This window comes from Typopeltis vanoorti, chromosome 17, assembly GCF_054136105.1.
Source record: "Typopeltis vanoorti isolate ZY-2024b chromosome 17, IOZ_Tvanoo_1.0, whole genome shotgun sequence".
Classification (NCBI taxonomy): Eukaryota; Metazoa; Arthropoda; class Arachnida; order Uropygi; family Thelyphonidae; genus Typopeltis; species Typopeltis vanoorti.
The window spans coordinates 5,553,615-5,581,538 of NC_143565.1; the positions used below are offsets into that span (position 1 = coordinate 5,553,615).

A 27,924-nucleotide genomic window follows, 5' to 3' on the forward strand; every position below is an offset into this window, starting at 1 on the left:
GGCATAATAAAAGTACTTGTTTTTATTGCCTCTGCAATATAGTGGCTGTTAGGGAGGGCATGTTGTTTACCACTGCAAGGGAGTTACTATCTCCCCACATGAATTTGTTTAAGCTTTTTTTCATGTGTGAAATATATGTGAAACTTTTATTAGTAACAGAAAACTAGCTCGGATGACAGTGATAATATAAAACGAGTTTTGATATGTCAACGGTCCCTGATTACGAACCCTGATGAAAGGGACAGGAAGATTTGGAGCTTCCCTGGAGAGCATTCAAAGTAAATACAATTAACCACTGCTTTGAAATGAAACATATGGATCAGCAATATTTACTGATATTCATTAAGCACTGAAATACGCAGGAAGCAAAGTTTGTGAACCAACACCAATGTGTGAATTTTTCCATTAAAATATAAAAAATAACAAAAAAGAAATAATAAATAATAAAAGTTAAATACGTTTCTTTTAAAATAAAAAAAAAACTATTTAGTCTTAAAACGTTTTAAATTTGTTTTCATTATTTCACGGCCCCCTCAACAAAACCTATGGTCCCCAAGGGGGCCGCGTCCCAGAGTTTGGGAAGCGCTGCCCTAGAGTAACCAGCAGAGGAAAGACGGTGGCGGCTTTGTCAGTGCATGATTTTAACTTAGACTTCAGTCGTTTCATGAAGTGCAAGGTGTGCTATGTGTATTCTTTTGATTACATAGATGGTTTGTGGATATTTAGGACTGATGGAAGGAGGGTATGTGCGAAGTGTCATGAATTTGATGAGTGCTGATATGAATTTGATGACAGAAAGTGTTAGTAGCTAGAATGTCGCAGGAATGAGTGGTACTCGTTCAAAAGAGAAGCATGGTGTGAAAGAAAGGCGAAAAATTGTTAAGAAAGCATTGAAAAAGAAAACAAGTGATTTGAAAACCATAATGGATGGTAAGAAGAATGAAAGCGAGACGAATGTGGCAGAAGGGAACGAAAGAAACCGGAAATAACGTGATGAAAGGATCGAAAGTGGGAAAAATAGAAAGAATGAATGAAAGTGAAAGTTGGATGCATGGACTGAAAGTACAGAAATTCAAATGGATGAATGAGAGTGAAAGTGTGAAGCGAGAGTCGAGAGTTCGAAAATTAGAAAGATTGAATGATAGAGAGAATGTGACGCGAGATTCAAAAGTTGAATTGGGTTGGATGAGGAGGCAAGAGATGAAATGGATGTGGAGTGAAATTAAGAAACTTTTGATGAAAACGATTAAAACAAATCAAGTAGGTACGAAAGAGTTAACGAAAGACGAATGAGTGGCATTGTATGGTGACTCTGTTATTGAAGATGTGCTGGATGAGAGGATGCACAAGGTATGTTTTCCAGGTGGTAAAATGAGTTGTGTGATTGAGGCATTGGATATGAGGAGGGAGCAAGCAAAGAAGTTGATGGTTGTGATAGGTACGAATGACTTGACAGAGGACAAAGAGAATAAAAGAGAATACTGTGACTGGAAGGGTAGAAGGAGTGTTGCCTAGGTATGGCTGTGGTGAGATGAGGCGGAGAGCAAGGATTATGAATGTTGGCAGAAATGTGTGAGGAGAGGGGAGTACAATTTGTTAATGTGTGGAATGAGTTTGAAGAACGAAGTGAACTGTATGGGATACTCCCCCTTCCTTTTAATAGTGGACTGCATTTGGTTATGGTGTGAGTCATTTGGAGAGACTGTTGCTGGAAGGTAGAGAAGTGAGTATAGAGAATGAATCAGATCAAGTAGGAAGTGATGTGGAAGAGCAGGAAAGTACAACAGGAGAGATTGAATTGGTGGTTATGAATGAGGAAGTAAGTGGCACAAGTATGGAAAATGAGAGAATTGGTGTGCAAGATGAACAGGGAGGCTCAGAGTGGACAGGAGTAGACAGTGTGAGAAAGGTGGATGCTCCAAGAGGATGTGAGAGCATGTGTAGATAGGAAAGGAATGCGATGACCTGGGATCAAGAGGAAACAGTTGGAATTGAAGTGGGTTCTAAAATGAATAAGCAGAAAGGGAAATGGCCCTAGTCGAACATGGAGAGATCACATCGAATGAGTGTTATTATGAACTAGCTGTAGATCCAAAATGAGCTGTTGTGTTTATATGCAAATGCTAGAAGTGCAAGAAACAAGGCAGATAAAATGGTTGCACTAATTGAGTCTGTTCACCCAAAAATTGTTGGAATAAGTGAGACATGGTTAGATGAGGATGACATCCTGACAGGAATAGTGATGGAAGATATGTGTTTCGTGAGGATAGAAGGGATAAAAAGGAAGGGGGAGTGCTATTGATGATAGAGAAAGCACTCCCCCCTTCCTTTTTACCCCTAGTAAAAATATAGAGAAATGTATAATCAAATTAGCCAAGCAAATAAGAAAAGAGTGATCATTATGGGAGATTTTAATTATGGCAATATAGACTGAAATGATGAGATAGCAACTGGAAGTAAAGAAAATGAGTTTCTTGAGTTTTTGAGGGATAACTACCTCAGACAGTATGTAACAGAGGGCACACGAGGGTTGAGGGTCTTGGATTTGGTCATCTCATCAGAGGATGTAATTATAAATGAAGTGTTAAATCACCCACCAATTGGTCAGAGTGACCATGAGATGATTACCTGGGTGGTTGCCAGCAGTGTGAGGACCTCTGTAAGAAAAGGGTATATGTGGAACTACAAAGTGGGTGATTATGAAGAGCTCAGGAGACAGCTTGTGGGTGTAGCATGGAATGAGGAGTTAGCTGGAAAAGAGATCAATGCAGCTTGGAGGATTTTCAAAAACTATCTAGTAGATGCAATGTCTAAATGTATTCCAAGGGTGAGAAGGTAAATAAGGTAGGTGTGAAATGGATGAAAAAGATGGTAGGTGTGAAAAGAGATTAAGCATGCGATACAGAGAAAAAGGGACATTATGGAGGCAGCATAAGAGAAGTGGAAATAACCAATTCCATGAGGACTACAAAGACTTGTGGGTGTAGCAAGGTGGGTGACTTGGTTGGTGAGGGTAGCTAGAGAGTTATAAACAGCAGTTAACTAATGAAGCCAAAAACAATCCTAAGGAGTTCTTTCGATATGTAGCCAGCAAAAGAAAGAATGGTTATGGAAGGATGACATTGATTGGAGAAAATGATATAAAGACAGCTGTTGCAGAAGGTATGGTGGAGATGCTTAATGAGCAGTTCATAAAGGTCTTTCAATCTTGTGAATGTGACTTCATGGAGAGATTAAGAGCAGTTGATGATGGGGAAGAGAGACTGACTGTAAGTGGGTAAGAATAAGTATGGGGAGTTGAGCAAACTAGTTGTAAATAAGGCTGTGGGACTTTATAATATATCACCACGTATTCTGAAGGAATGTGCCAGGGAGTTGACACCGGCCTTGACATATTTTTTTAATACGAGTCTTGCACTTGGTCAAGTTCCTAAAGAGTGGAAGGAGGGCAAGATTGTGCCACTTCATAAAGGAGGTGATCGAACTCAAGCATCAAATTATAGGCCTATCTCTGTGTCAGGTGTTGTGGTTAAGTTGTTGGAGAAGCTTGTAAGAACTAGGATCCAGAGTTGAGTTGACAACAATGATATAATCTTTGATGGACAGCATGGATTTGCTAAAGGGAGATCATGTTTTAGTAATCTACTTACTTATTACAATAAAGTGACTGCTTCCTTGGACAGAGGAGAAGGATACGCAGTAATATACTTGGATTTCGCAAAAGCTTTTGATAGAGTACCTCATGATAAGTTGACAGTCAAACTAGAGCAGATGGGGTTAGATATTAGATTAGTGCATTGGATTGGAGACTGGCTATCTGATAGGTATCAACAAGTTGTGTATGGGATTGCGATATCCAGGAAAAGGAAAGTCACTAGTGGAGTGTCTCAGGGGTCTGTTTTAGGGCCATTACTATTTAACTTGTATATTAATGATATTGGCGAAGATTTGGATGGAGATATTCAGTTGTTTGCACATGATGCAAAGTTGGGACGAACCATAAAGAGTAGTGAAGATGTTTTGGCCTTGCAAGAAGATGAATAAATTGAGTGATTGGGCAAGTAAATGGGGATGCGAGTTCAATGTTGCAAAATGTAAGGTTTTAAAATTTGGAAAACAAAGATGGGATGAAGAATTTATGCTTGGTGAGAATATATTGTTGTAGGTAGAGGAAATAAGAAATCTGGGGTGATAGTGGATAAGGATCTAAAATTTAGGGGACACATTGTCAAAATTGTGAAGACAACACAAAGACTTCTGGGAATGATGCGGAGGACACTGACGTGTAGAAGTAGGGAGATTCTTGTTCAATTGTATAAGGCTTTGATTAGACCACACATGGACTATTCTGCCCAGATTTGGTCACCAGGTTTTCAGAAGGATGAAGAGATGTTGGAAAGGGTCCAAAGGCAACTGACTAAGGTAGTTTCTGACCTCTGGAATGTTGAGTATGAGGAAAGATTGAGAAGATGTAATTTGTAGAGTCTGGTGGAGAGAAGGAAGAGGGGGAGATATGATAGTGACCTACAAGTTGGTAAGGGGTTATAAGTTCAATGGTGGAGAAGTTCTACAGAGAATAATGGGATATCAGGGGAGAACCAGAGGTCATCCCTGGAAACTGTATAAAGAGGGTGTGAGTAGGAGAGTGAGAGGCAGGTTTTTTTCGTGCAGAGTTGTAAATGATTGGAATGCCTTGCCTGAGAGTGTGGTGTCTGCAAGGAGTTTGAGTGTGTTTAAGACACGGTATGATGAGATGTGTGTGTGATAAAAGGACCTCCCAGTTGAGTCTTTGACTCCATGAGATCTTGTTTAATAATAATAAATAATAATAATATACTTGGATTTTGCAAACGCTTTTCTTTTGATAGAGTACCTCATGATAAGTTGACAGTCAAACTAGAGCAGATGTGGTTGGATATTTGATTAGTGCATTGGATTTGAGACTGGCTATCTGATAAGTATCAACAAGTTGTGTATGTGGGTGCGATATCCAGGAAAAGGAAAGTCACTAGTGGAGTGCCTCAGGGGTCTGTTTTAGGGCCATTACTGTTTAACTTGTATATTAATGATATAGGTGAAGATTTAGATGGAGATATTCAGTTGTTTGCAGATGATGCAAAGTTGGGATGAACCATGAAGAGTAGTGAAGATGTTGTGGCCTTACAGGAAGCTTGAATAGATTGATTGATTGGGAAAGCAAATGGGGATGTGAGTTCAATGTTGCAAAATGTAAGGTTTTCAATTTGGAAAACAAAAAGGGGTGCAGAATTTATGCTTGGTGAGGAGATATTGTTGGAGGTGGAGAAAACAAGAAATCTGGGGGTGATAGTGGATAAGGATCTGAAATTTAGTGGACACATCACCAAAATTGTGAAGACAACACAAAGGCTTCTGGGAATGATGTGGAGGATACCAACTTGTAGAAGTAGAGAGATTCTTGTTCCATTGTATAACGCTTTGATTAGGCCACACATGGACTATTGTGCCCAGATTTGGTCATCTGGTTTTCAGAAGGACGAAGAGATGTTGGAAAGGGTCCAGCAGCGACTGACTAAGGTAGTTTTTGACCTCTGGAATGTCGAGTATGAGGAAAGATTGAGAAGAAGAATCAACTTGAAGAGTCTAGTGGAGAGGAGGAAGAGGAGAGATATGATAGAGACCTACAAGTTGGTAAGGGGTTATTATAGGTTGTTATTGGAGATGTTCTACAGAAAATAGTGGGAGATCAGGGGAGATCCAGAGGTCATCCCTGGAAGCTGTATAAGAAGGGTGTGAGTAGGGGAGTGAGAAACAGGTTTTTTTCATGTAGAGTTGTGAATGATTGGAATGCCTTCCATGAGAGTGTGGTGTCTGCAGAGAATTTGTGTTTAAAGCACAGTATGATGAGCTGTGTGTATGATAAAAGGACCTCCTAGATGAGTCTTTGATTCCATTGGGTCTTGTCTAATAATAATAATAATAATAATTCCACAGCTGTATATACATTGAGATTCTGCAATATCATAAGAACCTCCATGTCATCCACCTCTATTCCCACATTAGTGTCAGTCACATTGGTTAAAATAGTAACCTCACTAGGAATGTATATGCTTGCAAAGCAGTCACTCAGTAACTCATCTATTTTGTCCACTTCTGTCTCTTCCTTACCATCATCATCACTCATTAAGGTTAATCATCCATAGTCATTCTTCCTCTTACTTTTCACATAACAAAAGAACTCTTTTGGATTTCCTTTGGCCGGCTCTGCTAAATTCTTCTCATAATCTGATTTTGCCTTCTTTGCCATGCTGGTCACCTTTCTTGTCTGAGCCTTGTACTGTTCATGAGTTTCTTGGTCACCTTTCTCTTTATATACCCTCTACAGCATTTTCTTCTTCTACACATCTTATGCTTAATGATATTACTCATCCATCTGTCTCCTAACCAATTAACCCACCTTACCCTAGGTATACAGTTTAATACTTTTTTAATACTTTTTTTATACAATTTAATACTTCCTCATCTAGAGGAAGCAGTATTAAATGCTTCCTCTACATGATCCTTAACTATATCCCATGCACTACTAACACCCTTACCCTGCAGTGTTTTATTCCATGGTACAAATTTAAGCTTCTTACTAAGCATGTCATAATCATCTGCCTTGTACTTTTATAAATACCCCTTCTTCTTGATAGAATATTCCTTATATTTTATAATCTCCCAAGTCAAGACCTGCATGGTCACTTTCGCCAATTGGAGGCAATGGTGTCACCTTGGTTATGGATAATTCTTCTGATCCTGTGACCAGGTCCAATACTTTCCCACATCTAGTCCCCTCCATTACATGCTGCCTTAAGTAATTATCTCTCAGAAATAGAATTATAAATTCTATTTCCTTTCTGCAATGTGATCTTTCTTCCTTCCAGTCTATACTCCATAGTTGAAGTCCCCCATAATAATCACTCGACCTGTACTCATTATACTAATTTGGGGATGCATGTCTTCCAGATCATTTGAACTTTTGTTGCTATAGGCCAGGAAATATTTTTGTTGCTATAGACCAGGAAATATGCAGTTGGTTGTTGCTATAGCAACAACCAACTTGTCTTACTGGTCTTAATCTCTCACCAGATTACTTCAAATGAACAGCCACCCTCCTGCCTGTCTCCTATTCCTTTTGGTTGCAGCTCATCTGCTCTCATCAGCAGTATTCCTCCCCATCCTATCTTCTCTATCTTCCCTGAAAATACTAAACCCTTTGCATTCAATCCTTATAACTATATCATCTGCTGTTAGCCAAGTCTTACTAATGCCTATAACTTTTGGCGAGGCTGCACTAACCAATGCCAAAAACTCCTCCCTCTTGTACCTGATACTTCTGGCATTAGTATATAGAAACAGCAAAATCCCTTTATTCCCCCACCCACCTTTACTTTCTGAATTGACTACCCTATTCAAAATTTGACTTTGTGACTTTTCTGAATTTAACTTTGCGCAGTCAGTACAGACTCTGGAGGTTTGTAAGACAATGAATTCAATTTTCTGTATTATTATTACTAGGTGAGTGTAATTCAGATTATCTGTAACTTTTATGTTAAAGTGACAAAAATAAATATTGCCTTGCTTCAAAAATTCTTAAAACTATGTTATTTATTAATTTATTTATAATGTTTTATAGGTATGGTTTCCGTCCTGTTCCACAAATATCCTTAACTGCTCATCCAAAATTTGGTGGCTATGAACTTCAGTTGTCTTATATTACAGACTGGATTGAAAAGAAGCTGCTTTTAGAATTCCAGGTGATAATCATATTCTAATGTGTGTGTGTGTGTGTGTGTGTACATGTGCGTGCACTCATGCATACCATAATCACTTAATTATCTAGTCAATGGAAAATTACTGATTGTAACCTAAAGGTACAGTTTAACAAATGTATAATTACATATTGCTGTTTTAGTCATCAGTATAAACTTTAACTTCTCCAGTCTTTGTTAACTGAAGAATAGTCAGAAAATTGAAAGATCACTGTTATGTGTAAATTCTTAATGTAATCAACTTTAGTTGAGTATTAATTCTTGCCGGCCTGCTTGGCCAAGTGGTTAGCGTATCCACTCTCCAGCCAAAAGGCTGTGGGTTTGAATCCCGCTGTGGGCATGGATGTTTGTGATTGTCTGTGAAAATACTTGTCGTGTTAGTGGGCAATAGATGGCGTTGGTGTAGATGGTTGTGGTAGATGATGATAGTTGAGTGGTGGAGACAGAGCGTGATAGAGTAGGTGCCCTCCCTCGATGAGTCTTTGGGCTTCCTGGAGGTGTCACGTAATAATAATAATTTTGTTTTTCAGTGTATGTGTTGCAGTCAGTAGAGATAGTTTTTAAGGTTTGATCTACCTCAAGTAGAAAGTTGGCAAGGCGAAAAAACTTGTTAACATTTGAATTATAATTGACCAGATTATTATTGTTTTAATTCTATATTCAAGCATAAACAAACAAAGATGGCAGGTGAAGAATTTTTTCCAACTAGGCTACTTGCACATAGAGGCTGTTGACTTTTCATTTATTGCCTTAATATCTCATAATGCAAAGCATGCTTCCTTCAGAAGTATGATGTATACCACTTCCTTCGAGGGTCTTCTCTAAAAACTGGGCAATTCTTCAGATCATGCTCATCTCAGTGAGTAATCCAAAAGATCATTCTAACTCACTTAACTCTTGATCACTGAGATCCCCAGCAGTTTCCATTCAGTGACAGGCAAAACCTACCACTGAGCAGTCCCACTCGTCTCTCTCTTTGGCAAAGCAGCTACTGAAGGGCCCTGATTAAAGCCATATCAGCAGTAGAGGCTTGAGGCAATATCAGCTAGAGGCAAGCATCCTGTGGAATGCAGTGATAAAGACTACTTCAGCAAGCAACTGCATCAGTGGGAGCCAGATTAACAGAAATATGAGGGGTGGTGTGAAAAGTTCTCAGCCTCAACCATAGATGGCAACATTATTGGCACAATTTTTTTTTTCTCAGTTGGTACATCTATCAAAAACATCCATGAAATTGCAAGTCTTTCTATCAAGTAGTTTGTTTTATACAGCTGTCTGAAGCAAAAGTGTTATCTGTACCCCTTGAAATGGATAAAATTGAGTATCGTGCAGTTATAAAATTCTTTGTAAAAGAAGGTTAATGCCAAAAGACATTCGTTCGAAGTTCATAAATGTTTATGGGCACTCTTTTCCTTTGTTTCGACAATTAAGCAATGAGCTGCCAAGTTTAAATGCGGCAATACCAGCCTCAAAGATGATCCATGTGAAGAACATCCAAAAAGTGTAACAACACCAGAAATCATTGACTAAGTGCATGATATGGTATTTGATGACTGGTGAGTCAAAGTGTGTGAAATTGAGACTATAGGCATTTCAAAAGAATGTGTAGGATGTATTTTGCATGAAGAATTGCAAATGAAAAAGCTTTGCACAAGATGGGTGCTGCTTGCTCACAGCACATCAAAATGCACTTCCATGAAAATATCTGAACAGTGCTTGGAGTTTTAACAAGAATAAAACTGATTTTGTGCATTGATTTATTACTATGGATGAGACCTGGATTCACCATTACACACCAGAATCCAAACAGCAGTCAGAAGAGTGGACAGAAGCTGGTTGTTCAGCACCAAAGAAGACCAAGTTGGTTCCATCAGCAGGAAAGGACATGGCATCAGTGTTTTGAGATGCTAGCATTTTGTTTATTAATTATCTTGAAAAGGGTAAAACAATAACCGGGGAATGTTATTCCAATCTTTTAACCAGACTAGATGAAAAAATTCTTGAGAAAAGACCCGGTTTGCAGATGAAAAGAAATCATTCTTCATCAGGACAATGCACCTGCCCACAAAGGTATTTTGGCAATGGGAAATTTAGGGATCTGCACTATGAATTGTTGGAACATTCACCCTATTTCCCAGATTTGGCTCCCTCTGATTTCTGTCTCTTTCCAATACTAAAACTCTTCCTCGCTGGTCAGCGTTTTTCTTCAAATCAAGAGGTGATTGCAGCTGTAGAGAGGTATTTTGTAGATCTTACTGAGAACCACTACAGGAACGGGATAATGGTGCTGGAGCAACACTGGAATAAATGTATTAGTTTTAAGGGAGATTATGTTGAAAAATAAAAATAATTTTGAAATTATAAATTAGTTTTTTTGTTGTTAGGTGCAAGATCTTTTCAGACCACCCTTGTATTGAGGTTAAATGAAAGTAGAAGTCATATTTTCCATATACTAGTAGTAAAATGGTGCATCATCGTATTTTTAAAATACTTTAAATCAGAGATAATTGTAAAAAAAGTTTTGGCTTGGTTATCAAGTAAATTATAATAGACAATAAATTTTAATTATTATTTATTATTATGTGATACCTATAGGGAGTCCAAAGATTCATCAAGGGAGGAACCTATTCTACACTGTCTCCACCACTCAATTCACCGACTACAATGAACTATAACTACACCAACGGCATCTACTGCCCACCAAGAGTATTTTCACAGACAATCGCAAACATCCATGCTCATGGCAGGATTCAAACCTTCAGCCTTTTGGCTGGAGAGCGGATTTTAATCCTATATCTTAACATAAGAAAACAAAAAATGTGTGAAGTATCTTCATGAATGGATTTGAAGACCTTCAGATTATGCTCTTTAGGAAGTAGATAAGAAGAGATGCTCTAGTAAAGATCAGCAGAGTGAATAAAAAGTTGGGGGAAAACTTATTTTGAACACAATTCTTAATCTGAATTGTGAAGGAGTATTGACACTATCCACCATACATATCTCAATACATTTAAAGGAGTGGAAAGATACAAATGCCAGAAGCATTGGGAATAAAGGTAATGAATTTGTGGCATTTATTGGCTCAGTCTATCTGAAGATTTTTGGTATCAGTGCAACTTGGTTAACTGAGGAGGAGAATGTTCTGACAGGGATAGAAATCGAAGGAAATGACATATTTTGGCAGGATATGAACAGGTGTTATTAATTCTAAGAGATAAATTGCATACTCTCTCTCTCTCTCTCTCTTGGGTTAGAGAATCAGAGTGGAAATTAATGGCTTTGAAAAGATATGGTGTCGGGTAGAAGTTTATAAGAAAAAATATTTACTAGGATGTTGCTGTAGATCAGGAAATGTAGATGGTGATGAGCAGGAAATATTTAGGCAAATTAGTGAGTGATCATTATGTGGGATTTCAACTATAGCAATGTAAATTGGTCAGAGGAAGCAGCATACAATACTAAGGGAATTGAATTATTCTACTTTTTGAGGGATAACTGCTTGGGTAGCATCTGGTGAAGGAGCACAAGGATCAAGAGTTTGAACTTGGTCATAGCATTAGATGGTATCATTGTAACTGAGAAGTGATACTTGTTCCATTTATTAAGTGACCATATTCCTGACTTGGAAGATGAACAGGCATGTAGAAGTATCTAGGTGGAACGAATTGCTGTAGAATTATAAGGCAGTCAACTATCATTGACTTTGAAACCAGCTTGGTGCAGTACAATGAATGGAAGAATTTGAAGGATGAAAGGTCAGAGTGCATAGGATACTCCAAGAAAACATTGTTGACAATAATGGCAAATGAATGGCTAAAGAAATCAAATTTCAAATGATTAAGAGAATATGGAAGGCATATATATATAGAGAGAGAGAGAGAGAGACAGACAGTAAAGAGAGATGACAAACAGCTGTATGAAGAATGTAAGGCTCAAAGAAAAGGTGATTAGTATATTATTATGATCCTAAGAACCCACGGAGTCAAAGACTCATCTTGTCATACACACAGCTTATCATACCACTCCTTAAACACACTGAAATTCTCTGCAGACACTACTCTCTCAAGCTAGACATAAAAATCATTCACAACTCTGCATACAAAAACCGGCTTTTCCACTCCCCTGCTCACACTCTCCTTATACAGCTTCCAGGGATGACCTCTGGTTATTCCTTGATCTCCCATCGTTTTCTGTAAAATCTCTTCAACATTGATCCTATAACAACCCCTTACTAACTTGTAGGTCTCTATCATATCACCCCTCTTCCTTCTATCTACTATACTATGTAAATTGCATATTCTCAACCTTTCCTCATATTCGACATTCCAGAGATCCGAAACGACCCTTTCCAACATCTCTTCGTCCTTTCGAAAACCAGGTGACCAAATCTGTGCACAGTAGTCCATCTGAATCTAATTACTTCTACAAGTCAGTGTCTTCTGCATCATTCCCAGAATTCTTTGTGTTGTCCTCACAATTTCGGCAATGTGCCCCCTGAATTTCAGATGGTTATCCACTATTACCTCACGATCTCTTATTTCCTCCACCTCCAATAATATATCCCCACCAAGTGTAAATTCTACATCCTTTGTTTCCCAAATTTTAAAACCTCACATTTTGCAACGTTGAACTGGCATCCTCATTCCCATGTCCATTCACTCAATCTATTCGTCTTCTTGTAAGGCCACAACATCTCTACTCTTCATAGTTCGTCCCAACTTTGCATCATCTGGAAACAACTGAATATCCGAAATCTTTTCCAGTATCATTAACATACAGGTTAAACAGCAATTTGCTGTAAAACAGACCCCTGAGGCACACCACTAGTGACTCCTCTTCCGAGATATTGCCCCCCCCATAACACAGCTTGCTGATACTTATCAGATAGGCAGTCGCTGATCCAATACACTAATCTAATATCCAACCCCATCTGTTCTAGTTTGACTATCAACTTATCATGCAGTAATCTATCAAAAGCCTTTGCAAAATCTAAGTATACTACTGTGTATCCCTCTCCTTTGTCCAATGGAGCCATCACCTTATTGTAATAAATAAATAGATTACTAAAACATGACCTCTCTTTAGTAAATCCATGCTGTCCATCTAAGATAAGATAATACCATTGTTGTCTACCCGATTCTGGTTTCTAGTTCTCACCAGCTTCTCCAACATCTGACACACAGATAATCTTATAATTTGATGTTAGAGTTCTATCACCTCCTGTATGAAGCGGCACAATCTTGCCCTCCTTCCTGGAACTCATATTAAAAAATATGTCAAGACCCTGGTAAAAGATGTCAACTCCCTGGCACAATCCTTCAAAATACGTGGTGATATATTATCAAGTCCTTTAGTGTCAGGTTTGCTCAATTTCCCCATATACCTCTTTCTCACTTAGTCGGTCTCTCCTCATCATCATAAACTGCTCTCATACTCTCCATGATGTTGTGTTTAAAAGAATGAAAGACCTTTATGAACTGCTGATTAAGCATCTCTACTATTGATGTAAGAATAACCTGCTGTGGAAGATATAGTAATCTTCCCAGCAGGTTATTCTTATATAATTTTCTCCAGTCAGTGTCATCATTCCATAATCATTCTTTTTTTCATTGCTGGCCACATATCAAAAGAACTCCCTACAATTCTTTTTGGCTTCATTAGCTAACTGCTGCTCATACTTGACTTTTGCTACCCTTACCAACCAAGGCCATCCTCCTTGCCTGTTCTTTGTAATCCTCATGAAATTGATTATTACCACTTTTTTTATGCTGCCTCCTTAATGCCTTTTCCCCTCTGTGTTGTATTCCTAATCTCTTCATTGATCCATTTCACACCTACCTTATTTAACCTTCTGACCCTTGGAATACATTTAAATATTGCTTCTACTAGACAGTTCTTGAATATCCTCAAAGCTACATGATCTCCTTTCTAGCTAACTCCTCATTTCATGTTACAACTGCAAGCTGTTCTACTGTTCCTTATAATCACCAGCCTTGTAGTTCCACACATACCCTTTTCTCACAGAGGTCCTAAGACTGCTGGCAACCACCCAGGTAATCACTTCATGGTCACTCTCACAAACTGGATGGTGATTTGACATCTCATTTATAATTACATCCTCTGATGAGATGATCAAATCCAAGACCCTCAATGTAGTAAGAAGAGAAAAATTAAAATACTAGAGGAGATGAATGCTGCAACCAAAAGAGAATTGGAAGGACATTTTTTTATCATGTAGCCAATAGGAGGAAAAGTGATTGGACAGATTACCTTGCTGGATGGGGAGACGAACAAACCAGATGACATAGTCAAGCTATTTAATGATCACTTTATTAGGGTGTTCCATTGAGGGAAATGATTTTTTATTCCCAAAAGGATAAAGAGGTGAATCATTAGAAGTAAATAAAGAAGATGTAATCTGAATATTTAATATACTAGTATTGAATATTTAGAAGAAACACGTATAAACCACAGTGAAAATTATTTAATTGTAAATATTTCATCCTAAGTATCTGAGGACATCATCAGTACAGTATTTAAACAAAAATTAGGAATAACATACAGTTAGGGCGCATGATTACAATAGAATCTCATGAAAACGTGCATAACGTGCTAAAGTAGTACAAAAAAAAAAAAAAAAACGTTAATTATTTAACACAGTTTTGTATGATAATTTCCCATACTTTAGGAATAGTAAGAACGTCGTTGCGGTTTAGGTTTGGTCTGTGTAGTAGGGCTTCAGAACTTTCTTTGTATAAACGTTCATGTTTAAATAAAGATCTATGTAAAAGTTTAGCCTTTTCCCAATGGATCCTATGGTTTGGATTTTCAATTCCATGTTGAGAGAGGCCAGATTTCTGCGGTTTAAGAAGACGAATGTGGTCTTGATGTTCCGAGATGCATTTCTGAACAGACTTACCTGTCTGTCCAAAGTAAGATAATTTTCAGGAGCATGGAATCTCATAAACACCAGGTAACATCAAAGCTGAGAATTTGTCCTTAGGAGAAGGTAATAAGTTGTAAATTTGGTTGATAGGTTTGTAAGTAGTGGCAAAATTGTATTTCTTCATAATTTTAGAAAGACGTTCTGAGATGCCTTTAACGTAAGGTATGGGAATCCTATGCACGTCTTCCTTTCTAGTTTGATGTATGCAGAAGTGACTGATGATTTTTTGAGTTGTTTTGGGATTATATCCATTTAGGATGGCTGTATTTTTGATAACTTCTAATTCCTGATTTAAAGATTCTTCAGAGGAGCAAAATTTGTGTGCTCTGGAAACTAGTGATTTAATAATGCCAGATTTCTGAGATGGATGATGAGCAGAAGAATTGTGAATGTAGCGAATTGAGAATGTAGGCTTGCGAAAGACGGACGTGGCGATGGAACCGTCTTCTTTTCTTTTGATGTGTAAATTCAAAAAAGAGATACCCTGTGGAGATTCTTTTTCTAACATAAAGTTGATGCGATGATGAAGAAGGTTAATTTTATCTAGAAACAGTTGTAATTCAGGTTCGGGATGATTCCATACTGCAAATACGTCATCCACATATCTTAGCCAAATTTTTGGTTTGGGTTCAAAAGTGAATATTTTTTCCTGAAGCTGTTCTAGAAACAAATTTGCTAGGTTTGGTGATAAAGGAGATCCCATTGCTGTTCCTTCCTCTTCCTTGTAAATTTGACCTTTCCAGGTGAAGTAACCTGATGCAATAACAAACTTGAACAATTCAACTATATCAGACGGAAATTTTTGAGTTAGTAATTCTATTGTTTCTTTATGGGGAATGTTAGTGAAGAGGGAGACAATGTCGAAGCTGATTAACAAGTCAGTTTTTGATAGTTGAATGTCTTTAATTTTTGTGTGAAACTCAGTAGAATTTTTGATTGAAGAGACTGAGTGGCCTATGTGGGGGCGGAGAAGGTTAGATAAGAATCTTGATAACTTGTACGTTGGACAGCCGATACAGTCTAGGACAGGTCTAAGTGGAACATTAGTTTTGTGTAGCTTAGGTAAGCCATAAATTCTAGGAGGCCTTGCATGGTATGTCTTAAGTTTTTTGATTGTTTCTTCATCTAAGGAGGAAGTGTCATTAAGTAGCTTATTTAATTTTCTGAGTTGACGATTCGTAGGATCAAAATCCAATTTGGAGTAAGTATTATGATCTCGAAGAAGTAAATTCATTTTTTGGTCATATAAATTGGTATCAAGAACCACAGTGGTATTTCCTTTATCAGCTCTAGTAATGATTAAATTTTTGTTACGTTTTAAGGAAATAATAGCTTTCAATTCCGACGGTGGGATATTTAATTCTGAAGGTTTGGCATTATAGATCACTTTAGCTACTTCGAAACGAAGTTTGTTGGCTTCAATACTGGAGAGATGCTTGATGTTTCTTTCTATATTAAGTATAAAGTCTAAATATGGGAAACACTTTGGTGAAATCGCAAATTTATGGCCTCTTGCTAGAACATTTAATTCATCTTTTGTTAGTTGACGGTTAGATAAATTGACTACCCATTTTTCCGTTGGTAATTTGTTAGTGATCTTTTTTGATCGATTTAATAGAAGTGCATAGGTATTTAATATGTAGAGCACTATTGCTTTTATCAAAAGCTTTTTTTCCCGAATTCTTTGAGACAGTTATAATTAATTGTAGCAATTCTTGATTTAACGTATTTGACAAATCTGTTTCTAGTTCTGTATTATTTAAATTTTTTGTTGCTAGTTCATGCTTAGACACTCGTAACTGATTGAGTAGTAAGGAATGACTTGCTTTTTGATAGATTTTATGGGCACCTGGAGATTTGATGGTTTCCATCAAACCAGACAGGAAGAAGTGCATAGGATTCCCATACCTTACGTTAAAGGCATCTCAGAACGTCTTTCTAAAATTATGAAGAAATACAATTTTGCCACTACTTACAAACCTATCAACCAAATTTACAACTTATTACCTTCTCCTAAGGACAAATTCTCAGCCTTGATGTTACCTGGTGTTTATGAGATTCCATGCTCCTGAAAATTATCTTACTTTGGAAAGACAGGTAGGTCTGTTCAGAAATGCATCTCGGAACATCAAGACCACATTCGTCTTTTTAAACTGCAGAAATCTGGCCTCTCTCAACATGGAATTGAAAATCCAAACCATAGGATCCATTGGGAAAAGGCTAAACTTTTACATAGATCTTTATTTAAACATGAACGTTTATACAAAGAAAGTTCTGAAGCCCTACTACACAGACCAAACCTAAACCGCAACGACGTTCTTACTATTCCTAAAGTATGGGAAATTATCATACAAAACTGTGTTAAATAATTTACGTTTTTTTTTTTTTTTTTTTTTTTTTTTTTTTGTACTACTTTAGCACGTTTTCATGAGATTCTATTGTAATCATGCGCCCTAACTGTATGTTATTCCTAATTTTTGTTTAAATACTATACTGATGATGTCCTAAGATACTTAGGATGAAATATTTACAATTAAATAATTTTCACTGTGGTTTATACGTGTGTTTCTTCTAATTATGAACGCACTACAGGTTTCGTTATTTAAAAAAAAAAAAAATAGTATTGAATATGTCAGTAAGACAGAGGGACTAGATGGAATTTCTACAAATTTTAAGGAAATGTGCTGTGGAACTGGCCATGCTATTAACTTGGTTGTTTAATGGGAGTTGTAATGGGACAAATTTCTGAAGAGTATAAGGAAAATAAGGTAGTGCCATTACATAATTGTGGTAGTAGAATGGAGACATCAAACTATAGATCAGTCTGCATTTCTTCTGTGGTTTTAAGATTTTGGAAAAAATTGGTAAGAACATGTATACAGAATTGGGCATATAGATGAGGGCACTAACATTTATGTTGGACAGCATGGATTCGTTAACGGCTAGTCTTGTTTTATTAACTCATTTCCATACACTATGATATTTTTGGATTTTTCAAAAGCGTTTAATAGAGTTCCTCATGAAAAGTTGTATATTTTATCATGCAAGTATCTCCATGAAGTCAGAAGACTCATCACCAGAGACCAACACTAAAAACAATTATTACTTGGATGTTAAAGAACACACTGACAAGTAAAGATAGGAAGGTTTTATCCTTCTTTATAAGACTTCTTTATCATAGTTGCTTATAAGGGAGCAATGATCCTCCGGTTGTGCTCCAGAATTGACAGATTCTGGAGCACAACCTGATATCACCCATCCTGTATCATCTATATAAATATATATATATACCCAATAGCATGGAAGCAAACCTACGTCCAGCCTGTACCCAAAAAGGAGACAAAAGTTAGTCATCTAACTATTGTCTCATTGCTCTCATCTCAGTACTTTCAAAAGTGATGGAGAAGGTTATCAACAACCAGCTTCTTCATTACCTGGAGACTCATCAGTTAATTAGTGATCACCAATATGGATTCTGCTATTCTCATTCTACAACCGACCTCCTAGCTAATCTCACCTACCTTTGGACTCAGACCATGGAGAAACTTGTTATCACTCTTGATATCTAAGTCATTTGATCATGTCTGGCACCAAGGCTTCTTGAACAAACTGCCATCTTATGGCTTCCTTTCAACACTGTGATTGGATTGCCAGCTTCCTCACTGGTTATTCATTGTGTGTCATGGTGGATGGTTTCCTCTCAGCAGATTTCCCCATCAATGGTGGAGTGCCTCGGGTTCTGTGCTCTCACTCAAGCTATTCCTCTTTTACTTCAATCACCTCCTTTTACTAACTTCAAATCCTACTCACAGCTTTGCAGATGACAGTACTCTTCATTCCTCTTCATCATTCGATAAACTCTACAGTACCCTAATGTTAGATGCCTCAAGATCTTCCATAGCCAGTGACTTGAACACTGACCTCCTCATCATCCTAAATGGGGTGAAGACAACTTTCAAAGCAAATTTCAATGCCAAAAAAACTCAAGCCTGCATTATTACCCACAAGAATAATCCTTCCTCATCTCCTCTCATTTTTTATAATCCAGTTTCCTTTCAAGATCAGTTTTCTCTTTTTTGGTTGACTGTCACATCCAATTTATCCTGGCAGCACAAACATATTACTCACATAGCCTCCTTAGCCTCTGAAAAGCTTGGTGTTCTTTTCCATTCTCAACATTATTTCTCTTCCTCACAGTTCCTAAAGGGAGTAATGAATAAATCAATAAATCTCAGATCCATCCAACTTTGGAGTACTGTTCCCACATTTGGGGGTAGAGCGCTGAAGACCTCTCTAAGAATTCTTAATGATATTAAGAAGAGGGAAATCTGCTTAAAAGAAGATTCTTCCTTCACAGACTCCCTTCAGTCACTTTATCATAGGTGCTCTGTTTCAGCACTGTACATTGCTCCTCTGAATTTGTTGTTACCATTCTTTCACTTCTAAATATAGAAGAACTAGAGCAGCCACTAGCCAACACCCATGCACTGTCCTGCTTCAAACACACCAAATGAACTTCTCATCGGCTTCCTTCCATCTGCCTCTTTTCTTTGGAACAATCTCCCACACACTGTTTTTCCCACTGAGTATAACCTCCCAATCTTTAAGAAACATATCAACAGGCTTTATTTTCTTCTTAATCACTTCTCACATATGGCACTGTAGTGTTATAGGTCTTGTGCCCTTTGTGTGGGGTAACATGAAAATAATATCACTGAGTAGGAAGATTACAAGTGGAGTTCCACCTGGTTCAGAAATTGCACCATTACTGTTCAACCTTTATGTCAATGATATCATCACTGGACTACAATGAGATATTCAGTTGTTTGCAGATGATGCAAAGCAATGTTATTAGTAATTGTACTGATGTCTTGGCTGTTCCTGAGAATTTTAATAAGCTGGAACAGTGAGAAAATTGAATGGGGGTGTCATTTTATTTTAACCAAATGTAAGATTTGGAATTTTGGATCTACAGATCTTCATACTCACTTGGTTGACTTCTACTCAAGAAGTAGAAGAATCAAGAGATCTTGGTGATTGTTGATATAAAAATGAGATTTAGAGGACATTTTGCAAAGATTGTGAAGACAACCCTGAGAATTGCTGCAATAGTCAGGAAGATGTCAACCAACAGAGATAAAAGGGTGGTTGTTCTGTTGTATAAAGTTCTGATTTGAGCACATCTGGATTTCTCTGCTCATATCTGGTAAGTAAGATTTGAAGGAGATGAAGTTTCCTTGGAGAGGGTACAGAGATGGATAACAAAAATGATATCAGGACTGTACAATGTTGGTTATGAGGATAGACTGAAGGTATGCTAACTATAGATTTTGGCAGATAGAAGATGAAGCAGAGATATCATTGAGATATTTAAGCTATTAAAAGGTACTTACCAGATTGACAGTTGGGAGATTTTTCATTTGGTACAACAAGGGGAAGAAAAAGTAGGATTAGGAGCCATTCCTGGAAGTTGCAAAAAAGAAGTACAGGATTGATCATAAGTCACGAAGAGGTTTAAACATTTAATAACTTATTTATTTATTAATTTTTTTTTGTTGTTGTTGTTGTTGTAATGAAATGCAGAACCAAAGATTTTTTTTCTATTAGTTATGAAAAATCACTTATTTAAAAAACCCCTTCATGACTTATGGACTACCCTATATTTTTTCATGAAAAGAGTGGTAGAGGATGGAATGCATTACCTGAGAAGGGTGATGAAGATGCAAATGGTAGATGAATTTGATATAATAGACTTTTTATTGTCTAAGGTGGACCACGAACAATGATTTATATGATAACATGGGGGTCAGGAATGTTAATAACAGTGTACTCACTTAGGCAGCAGTCGCTTTGACAATGCGACTAATTATATATAATATTAGTTGAAAAGGCATAAGAAACTAAAAATTGCATGAAACTTCTTAGACTTCGTTAAAGTTATTTATTTATTATTCCATTCTAATTAATTATTTCTAAATTTTAATACAAATAGTGTTTCTTTTTCTCTTTTATAGAAAGTTCTTGTGATGCCTAATATGGATGATATTCTCATCCCACTTATGGTGCCTGATGTTCCAGATTAGCATGTACTTCTCATTTTCCATATTTATGTTCCAGGAATATATTTTATGAGAAAAATTTTATATGTAGACATAAATTGAGATGTCTTATAAATTAAATTTAAAATTTTGTATTAAAATTTAATGACCAGTCTGTTTAGAAAAGTAAATTTTAGCAGTGATTTGCTACAATACTATTTCTTAAACCTCATTGTCACCCCCGTGCGCATGCACACACATACACAGAGACATCTACATACATGCTAACATGCATATGTGCTCGTAGTTTCATCAAGTACACATTTATATTTTATTAAAGAATTTATAATATACTAGGGGGCTTTGCCCCCTAGTATATTATAAATTCTTTTTATAATATATTAATCTAGAAGTCATCAGAATTCTAGGCTGGTTCTCCTAGAATTCTGATGACTCAAATTTTGAAAACTCGAAGGGGGTTCTGATGCCCAACCCCCAGAGTTCCGGACTGGTAGGCCGTTCTCCTTGAATTCTGATGACTCAAATTTTGAAAACTCGACACACAGGGTAACCCTGAGTTTCAAAACATTTCAAATAACTTGACAAAGAACGTTACATAAAAAGGCTTATCATTTTATATATATAGGGTAGATATGTGTGTGTATGTGTCCCAAGTTTTTATGTTAAGAAATGTTTTGCCTTCACAATTAATTTAAATTGGCAAAGTCTGGTTTTGCATCATAGAAGCATATCTGTTTAAAAGTTTTTAATGTGAAATCTATCCCATAGTATTAAATCTAAAGACTAAACAGTACTTGGAAGTTTTTTCCTCTTGGTTAGACTATAATAAATTTAGTTTAATCCTTTATCCAAGTGTAAGCAAACAAAGTTTGTGCCTGAAGTATCTTCAGGACTGAGGCAACTCGTGGTAAAGATGGACCAAGCTCTCATCACTCCTTCTCTTAGTATCTCCCATAATGAAAAGCACATCTCCTTGTAGACATGTATAATGCTATGCATTAAGGGAATTTCCGCTTAGTATCATCACCTCTGGGTCTGGCTCCCACTGACGAGACCCCAGTAAAGGTCGAAACCGGTCTGGGTAGTGGCCCTTTCCTTAATTATTATTATTATTATTCAGGCCTCCATGGAGTCAAAAGACTCATCGTGGGAGGTCCTTCCTAAGAACATAAAATCTGTCAAGACTCATCAAGGGGAGGTCCCCCCCCCCTAAGAAACACAAAGTCTATCATACCACTCTTTAAACTCATTGACCATTCTCGCTCCCACCATTCTATCAGGCAATGCATTCCACGATTCAACCACCCTCTACGCAAAGAAACCACTCCTTACCTTCTTGCTCACAGTTTCCTTTCATAACTTCCAGGGATGGCCTCTTGTCATCACTCCTTCCCACTGTTCAACCAAGCAAAAGAACTCCCCAGTGTCAACCCTTTAACCACCTCTCAACAGTTTAAAAGTCTCAATCATATCACCTCTCCTTCTTCTATCCACCAAACTCTGCAGTCCACATTCCCTCAGCCAATCCTCATAACTATCCCTGTAGAGTCCTGAAACCATCTTTGTCATCCGTCTTTGTATCCTTTCCACAGTTAATTTATCCCCTTCAAATCCTGGGGACCAAATCTGAGAACAATAGTCCAAGTGTGGTCTGATCAGAGACTTATACAACGGAATGATAACCCTCTTATCTCTGCAGGTCAGTGTCCTTCTCATAATTGCAGCAATCCTATGTGTTACCTGTACCACCTTTGCAATATGTCCCCTAAACTTCAGGTTTCTATCAATCATCAATCCCAGATCTCTTGTCTCCCCTACTTCCTCCAGTATAACTCCTCCCATAGAGTATGCAGCATCCCATCGATGTTTCCCAAACCTCAAGACCTTACATTTTGCTGCATTAAATTGAGACCCCCATTCATTTGCCCATCTATCTAGCTTATTTAAATCCTCTTGCAGGGCTAACACATCTGCACTATTACTAATAATCCTTCCCAGCTTCGCATCATCCGCAAACAACTGAATATCCCCTTGCAATCCACTGGCAATGTCATTGATATAAAGGTTAAACAATATAGGTCCTAGTACTGAGCCCTGTGGGACCCCACTTGTAACCCTCTGCCTGCTTGAAACTGCTCCACCATACACAACTCTCTGATACTATCAGACAGCCAATCCAGAAATTCCATTCCCCTATTGCTACATGCATCTTCTTCTCTCCAATTTATACTACTGTAGTTAAAATCTCCCATAACAATCATTCTTCTTGCACTTGCCAAACTTAGCTGTCTAAACATCTCCTGATTCCCATCCTCTCTGCTCCTGGGTCTGTAGCAACACCGAACTAAATATCCTGTCTTGCCTACCTCTACCTCACACCATATGCTCTCAAAAGCATTTGTCTCACTTCCTTCCAAAGCCTCCACTCTTAGAGGACATAAGTCATCACTTATCATAAGCAGTGTATTATATGTATTATATAATGCATAGCATTATACATCTCCTCAAGGAGATGTGCTTTTCATTATGGGAGATACTAAGACAAGTAGCGATGAGAACTTGGTTCCACCTTTACCACGAGTTGTCTCAGTCCTGAAGATACTATACTTAAGATACTTAATCCTTTATCACTCTTGGATAAAAGATTAAACTAAATTTATTATAGTCTAACCAAGTGGGAAAAAACTTCCAACATCTTTCTCTAAATCCAGAGTAATTTAATAATAAGGTGAGACACCTTTGGGCAACTCTTTGGGTAAATATTACTTCTCCATTGATTTCACCTGACCTCAATAAAAGTCGAAATCAGTCTGGGTAGTGGCCCTTCTCTTAATGCATAGCATTATACATGTTCACAAGGAGATGTGCTTTTCGTTACGGAGATACTAAGACAAGTAGCAATGAGAGCTTGGTTCACCCTTGCCACGAGTTGCCTCAGTCCTGAAGATATTTTAGGCATAAACTTTGTTTGCTTACACTTGGATAAAGGATTAAACTCAATTTATTATAAACATAGTACTGTTTTCAAGTCAATTCTGATCTCCTGCAAGCAGGATAGTGGTCCTACTACAGGCAACAAGACTTGACTCCAACCTAAACATTTTAACAACATCCACGGATAACATGCATATATGCTTGTAGTTTCATGAATTGCACATTTATATTTTATTAAAGAATTTATAATATATATATATATATATGTGTGTGTGTGTGTGTGTCCAAAGTTTTTATGCTAACATGCATATACGTCCACTGTCCACTCACATGATGAATATTTGATAACTTGAGAGTGTTATTACTGGAAGTTGTAAAAATTAAATTCTTTGATTTCTATCAGGTAACCCTCATATAATGCGGTTCTTATACAATGCAGTTTTGATATAAAATGTCTACAAATTGTAGAAACCACTTTATCTTTTCATATATTTTTCACGGCATGACTTAAAAATCAAATTTTATGTTCATTAAATTTGCATCTGCCTATATCACGCATGTAGTTATAAGTATCGAATTTATATTAAGGGAAATACCCTTTAGCATGCATGTACGTCAATTGTTTACCGAAAAGTATTTATAATTGAAAATTGTCTTTGTTTGCTGCCAGGAAAGTGCATTAAAAATCATAAGTGTGTTAATCTCAAACTGAGCACTTTATTTTCTGGTGAGTAAAAAATTATTTTTATAGTAATGGCCACTTAGAGGACTTTTGCGATATGGTTGAAAACGAAATTAGTGAATTAATTGATGGAGAAATAGATTTAAATTAGGAGAAACTGGTACAATTAATAGATGACGTCGAACCAAATGACGAGGAAAGTTCTGCCGAAGATTCTAATTGTGATGAATCTGTTAAAAAATTTAGTTTAAAGAAATTAGCAGAAGGATTGGATTTGGCAAAAAAGTTAGGAAGTTATTTTACGGATAATGATCCCTCGATGGAGCGCTCCGGAAAATTCACAAGACAATTGGATATTTGTTTAGCTCCATATTATGAACTTAATAAAAAAATTGCTGCATAGTGGTAAGTAAGGCCTTATTACTGACTTCTTATAATTCTTCATTGCAAAAGTATGCAATGAGAATTATACACAATGATGTCCAAGAGGGTTCCATGAAAGTACAGAATATGAAGAAACAGAACAATGAAAGAACAGAACTGTGACAAAACAGAACCGTGACAAAACAGAACCATGACAAATAGAACCATGACAAATCAGAACAGGGGTAAAATAAAACATTTATTATTATTTGTTGTTATTTTTATTATTATTTATTATTGTCGTATCTCTATATGTTGTATAGATTTTTAATCACTGCAGGTTATCCATTTGGCATAAAAACATCAATGTATAGTTCTACAACATTTAAATGAGCAAGTGCTTCACAGTTTGCAATATAACACTTTTACTTAGTGTCCTTTTGCATCTTCTGTTAGATATTTCGCGTGGCATTTGAATTTTTGTTGTGAAAACGTCTTAGCAATTGTATCATCAGTTTGCCAGAATAAAACGGTGATCCATCTTCCACATATTCGCTGTAGATATACAATTTATTCGCAAGGTACGCATTCATACGTATTTATGATCATATCAGCAGTTACTTATCTGCCCACATAATTTACTAGTTAGTTTAGTACTATGACAAAGCTTGAATATAAAATTAATAATAAATTTATTTTTTAACAGATTTATTATCATGGAATTTTCACTGACACAGAAAGGAAATCAAGTTCTACTGTACCAAGGATATGAATATACCAAGTATAGGGAAAACAAGAGTGGAGTGATGACCTGGAGATGCAGTCTACTTTGCCACCAAATGCAGGGCATTGTTGAGGACACAGGAAGAAAATATCATTGGAGAGGTCCCACAACACTGCCATGATTGTAATCCTCATAAAGCACAGGCAAACATTTTAAAGGCTAGGATGAAGCAAGACAGGAAGGCAGTTGGTGCAACTCTGAGGAATGTTATGGGAAATATTTTATCAGAAGTGAATAGGGATGTTTTGGAACACTTACCAAAGCAATCCTCACTCATGCAAAGTCTTGTTAAACATAAACTACTTATATTCCCAATCCGGTTACAACTGATTTTCCTATCCCAGAGAAGTATGCTGACTTCATTTTGTATGATACGTGAGCTAATGACCCAGAAAGAATATTGGCAATTAGGAATGATGATCTGCTCTCAGAATTAGACAAGGATGTCATTTAGTGAGACGGAACATTTGATGAAGCACCTAGTATGTTTTTTCAGCTGTATATATGGCATGCTAAGATTGGCAATTCATATCCTCCATGTATTTATTTTCTTTTGCAAAAAAAGAATATGGATACATGCAACAGAATGTTTACCATATTGCAACAATTGGTGTCCAATATAACACCCCAAAAGATTCAGCTGGACTTTGAAAAAGCATGCATGTCTGCTACTCAAGTTGCTTTTCCACAAGCAGAAGTAAAAGGGTGCTACTTTCACCTTTGCAGGAGTGTTATTAGGAAGATCAATTGTGTTGGCTTAAAGGAAGTGTACAAGTCTGATATTGACATGAAGTTGAAACTGAAGTCCCTACTTGCTCTCTCCTTTGTGCCAATAACAGATGTAAGAACTGTCTTTGACCAACTAGCTGCCACGTTTCCAGATGGGGATAACTACAATGAAGTTCTCACATATTTCTTCTCAACCTACATCGAAGGAGTTGCAGGAAGATCACCTCTTTTTCCAATTAGAATATGGAATCATTTTGAGGCTGCTGCTGAGAGATGTCCTAAGACTACAAATTGTTGTGAAGGTTTTCACAACTCCTTAAACTCATTGTTTCATTGTAGTCACCCAAGCATTTGAAACCTATTAGATGAATTAAGACGAGATATAGCTTGCCAGTTACTATTAGCCAATGCCCATACAGGTTGCCCAGAAGTCAGAAAAAAAAGAGGTATGAGACCCTTAGTAATCAAGTGGCAATAGTTGTGCAGGAATATCAAAAGCAAGAAGATAAATTGAGGTTTTTACACTGAATGGCCAACCTGCAGTGATTAATTTATATATATATATATATTTCTTTTATATTTTGTTTTATATAGATATTTCATTAATAAATAGATATGACACAAATAAATGTTTAGTTTTGGCCCCGGTTCTTTTTCCTCACTGTTCTATTTTTTCATGTTCCGTTTCTTCATGTTCTGTTTCTTCCAGTTACCTTGAAGGTAGTTAGTTGATGCAACAGAGCAGTGTAAGAAGAAAAACGGCCAAAATTACCAGAATGTTTGAAAACAAATCATCTGCTTCAAGGTCACTAATACAGACTATAAAGAATGGCACGATCTTGTGTAGCACAAAGGAACTTGGGTAGGAAGTCCGGTTTCCCAACGTGCTTAACCACTTAGAAAACACAGTTGAAAACACTGAAAATGAAAATGCAAAGACACTACAATTAAAATGGAATTTTAAAACTCAGACTTCTGGAACATAATATGGCAAACATTGCTGCAGTTGAGAAACAACGTCACCAGCACAGTGGAAGAAAAAGTGCATGAAAAATTGACCAAGTATGGGGATCTGGAGATTGAAATCCAACGACTTTGAAACCAAAGAGCAAAAACCGTTCGTTATCATAAGAGTGCTGGGAGCTATCAAGACAATTTATGAGAAACATGGAAAAGATTAGTCCACGAGATGTAACACCATCTCAGCTCCAGAAAACGTCACTCTTAGGGACATCTCACATACACATCTATATAACGATATCTAGTCGATTCGTAGACCTTTGGATAAGGTCCAAATTGGACATGTCAAAGATTTAATTACACACTCAAACTTTTATAATAATAATAATAATATAATCTCTACTTGTTAATGTGTTTTTCAATAGCCAAGTAATCATATGGACTACCTTAGCAATATGTCCTCTAAACTTTAACTCTCTGTCTACTACCACCCCTAAATCTCTAGCTTCATCTATTTCCCAGAGTACAGTGCCATCAACACATGGTTTTTCATCTATTTATCGCAAAATGCATAACTTTACAATTCTCAACATTAAACTGACACCCATTAACTTTTGCCCATGCTGATAGCCTACTTAAATCGTCCTGCAAGCTCTCCATATCATCTTGATTAA

At 37.0% G+C, this 27,924-nt stretch overlaps 1 protein-coding gene across 5 annotated transcripts in view; it reads left to right on the forward strand.

Moving 5' to 3' along the window:
- LOC150097110 (testis-expressed protein 2-like) overlaps positions 1-20,980 on the forward strand; it is a 254,835-nt gene extending 233,855 nt beyond the window's left edge. For all 5 annotated transcript variants that reach the window (XM_090407014.1, XM_090407018.1, XM_090407016.1 and 2 more), the window contains 2 exons: positions 7,658-7,778; positions 20,754-20,980. In XM_090407014.1, the coding sequence (XP_090263140.1) occupies positions 7,658-7,778; positions 20,754-20,822 (190 nt within the window). In that variant the 3' untranslated portion in view covers positions 20,823-20,980. The remainder of the gene's footprint in view (positions 1-7,657; positions 7,779-20,753) is intronic.
- Positions 20,981-27,924: the final 6,944 nt, after the last annotated feature.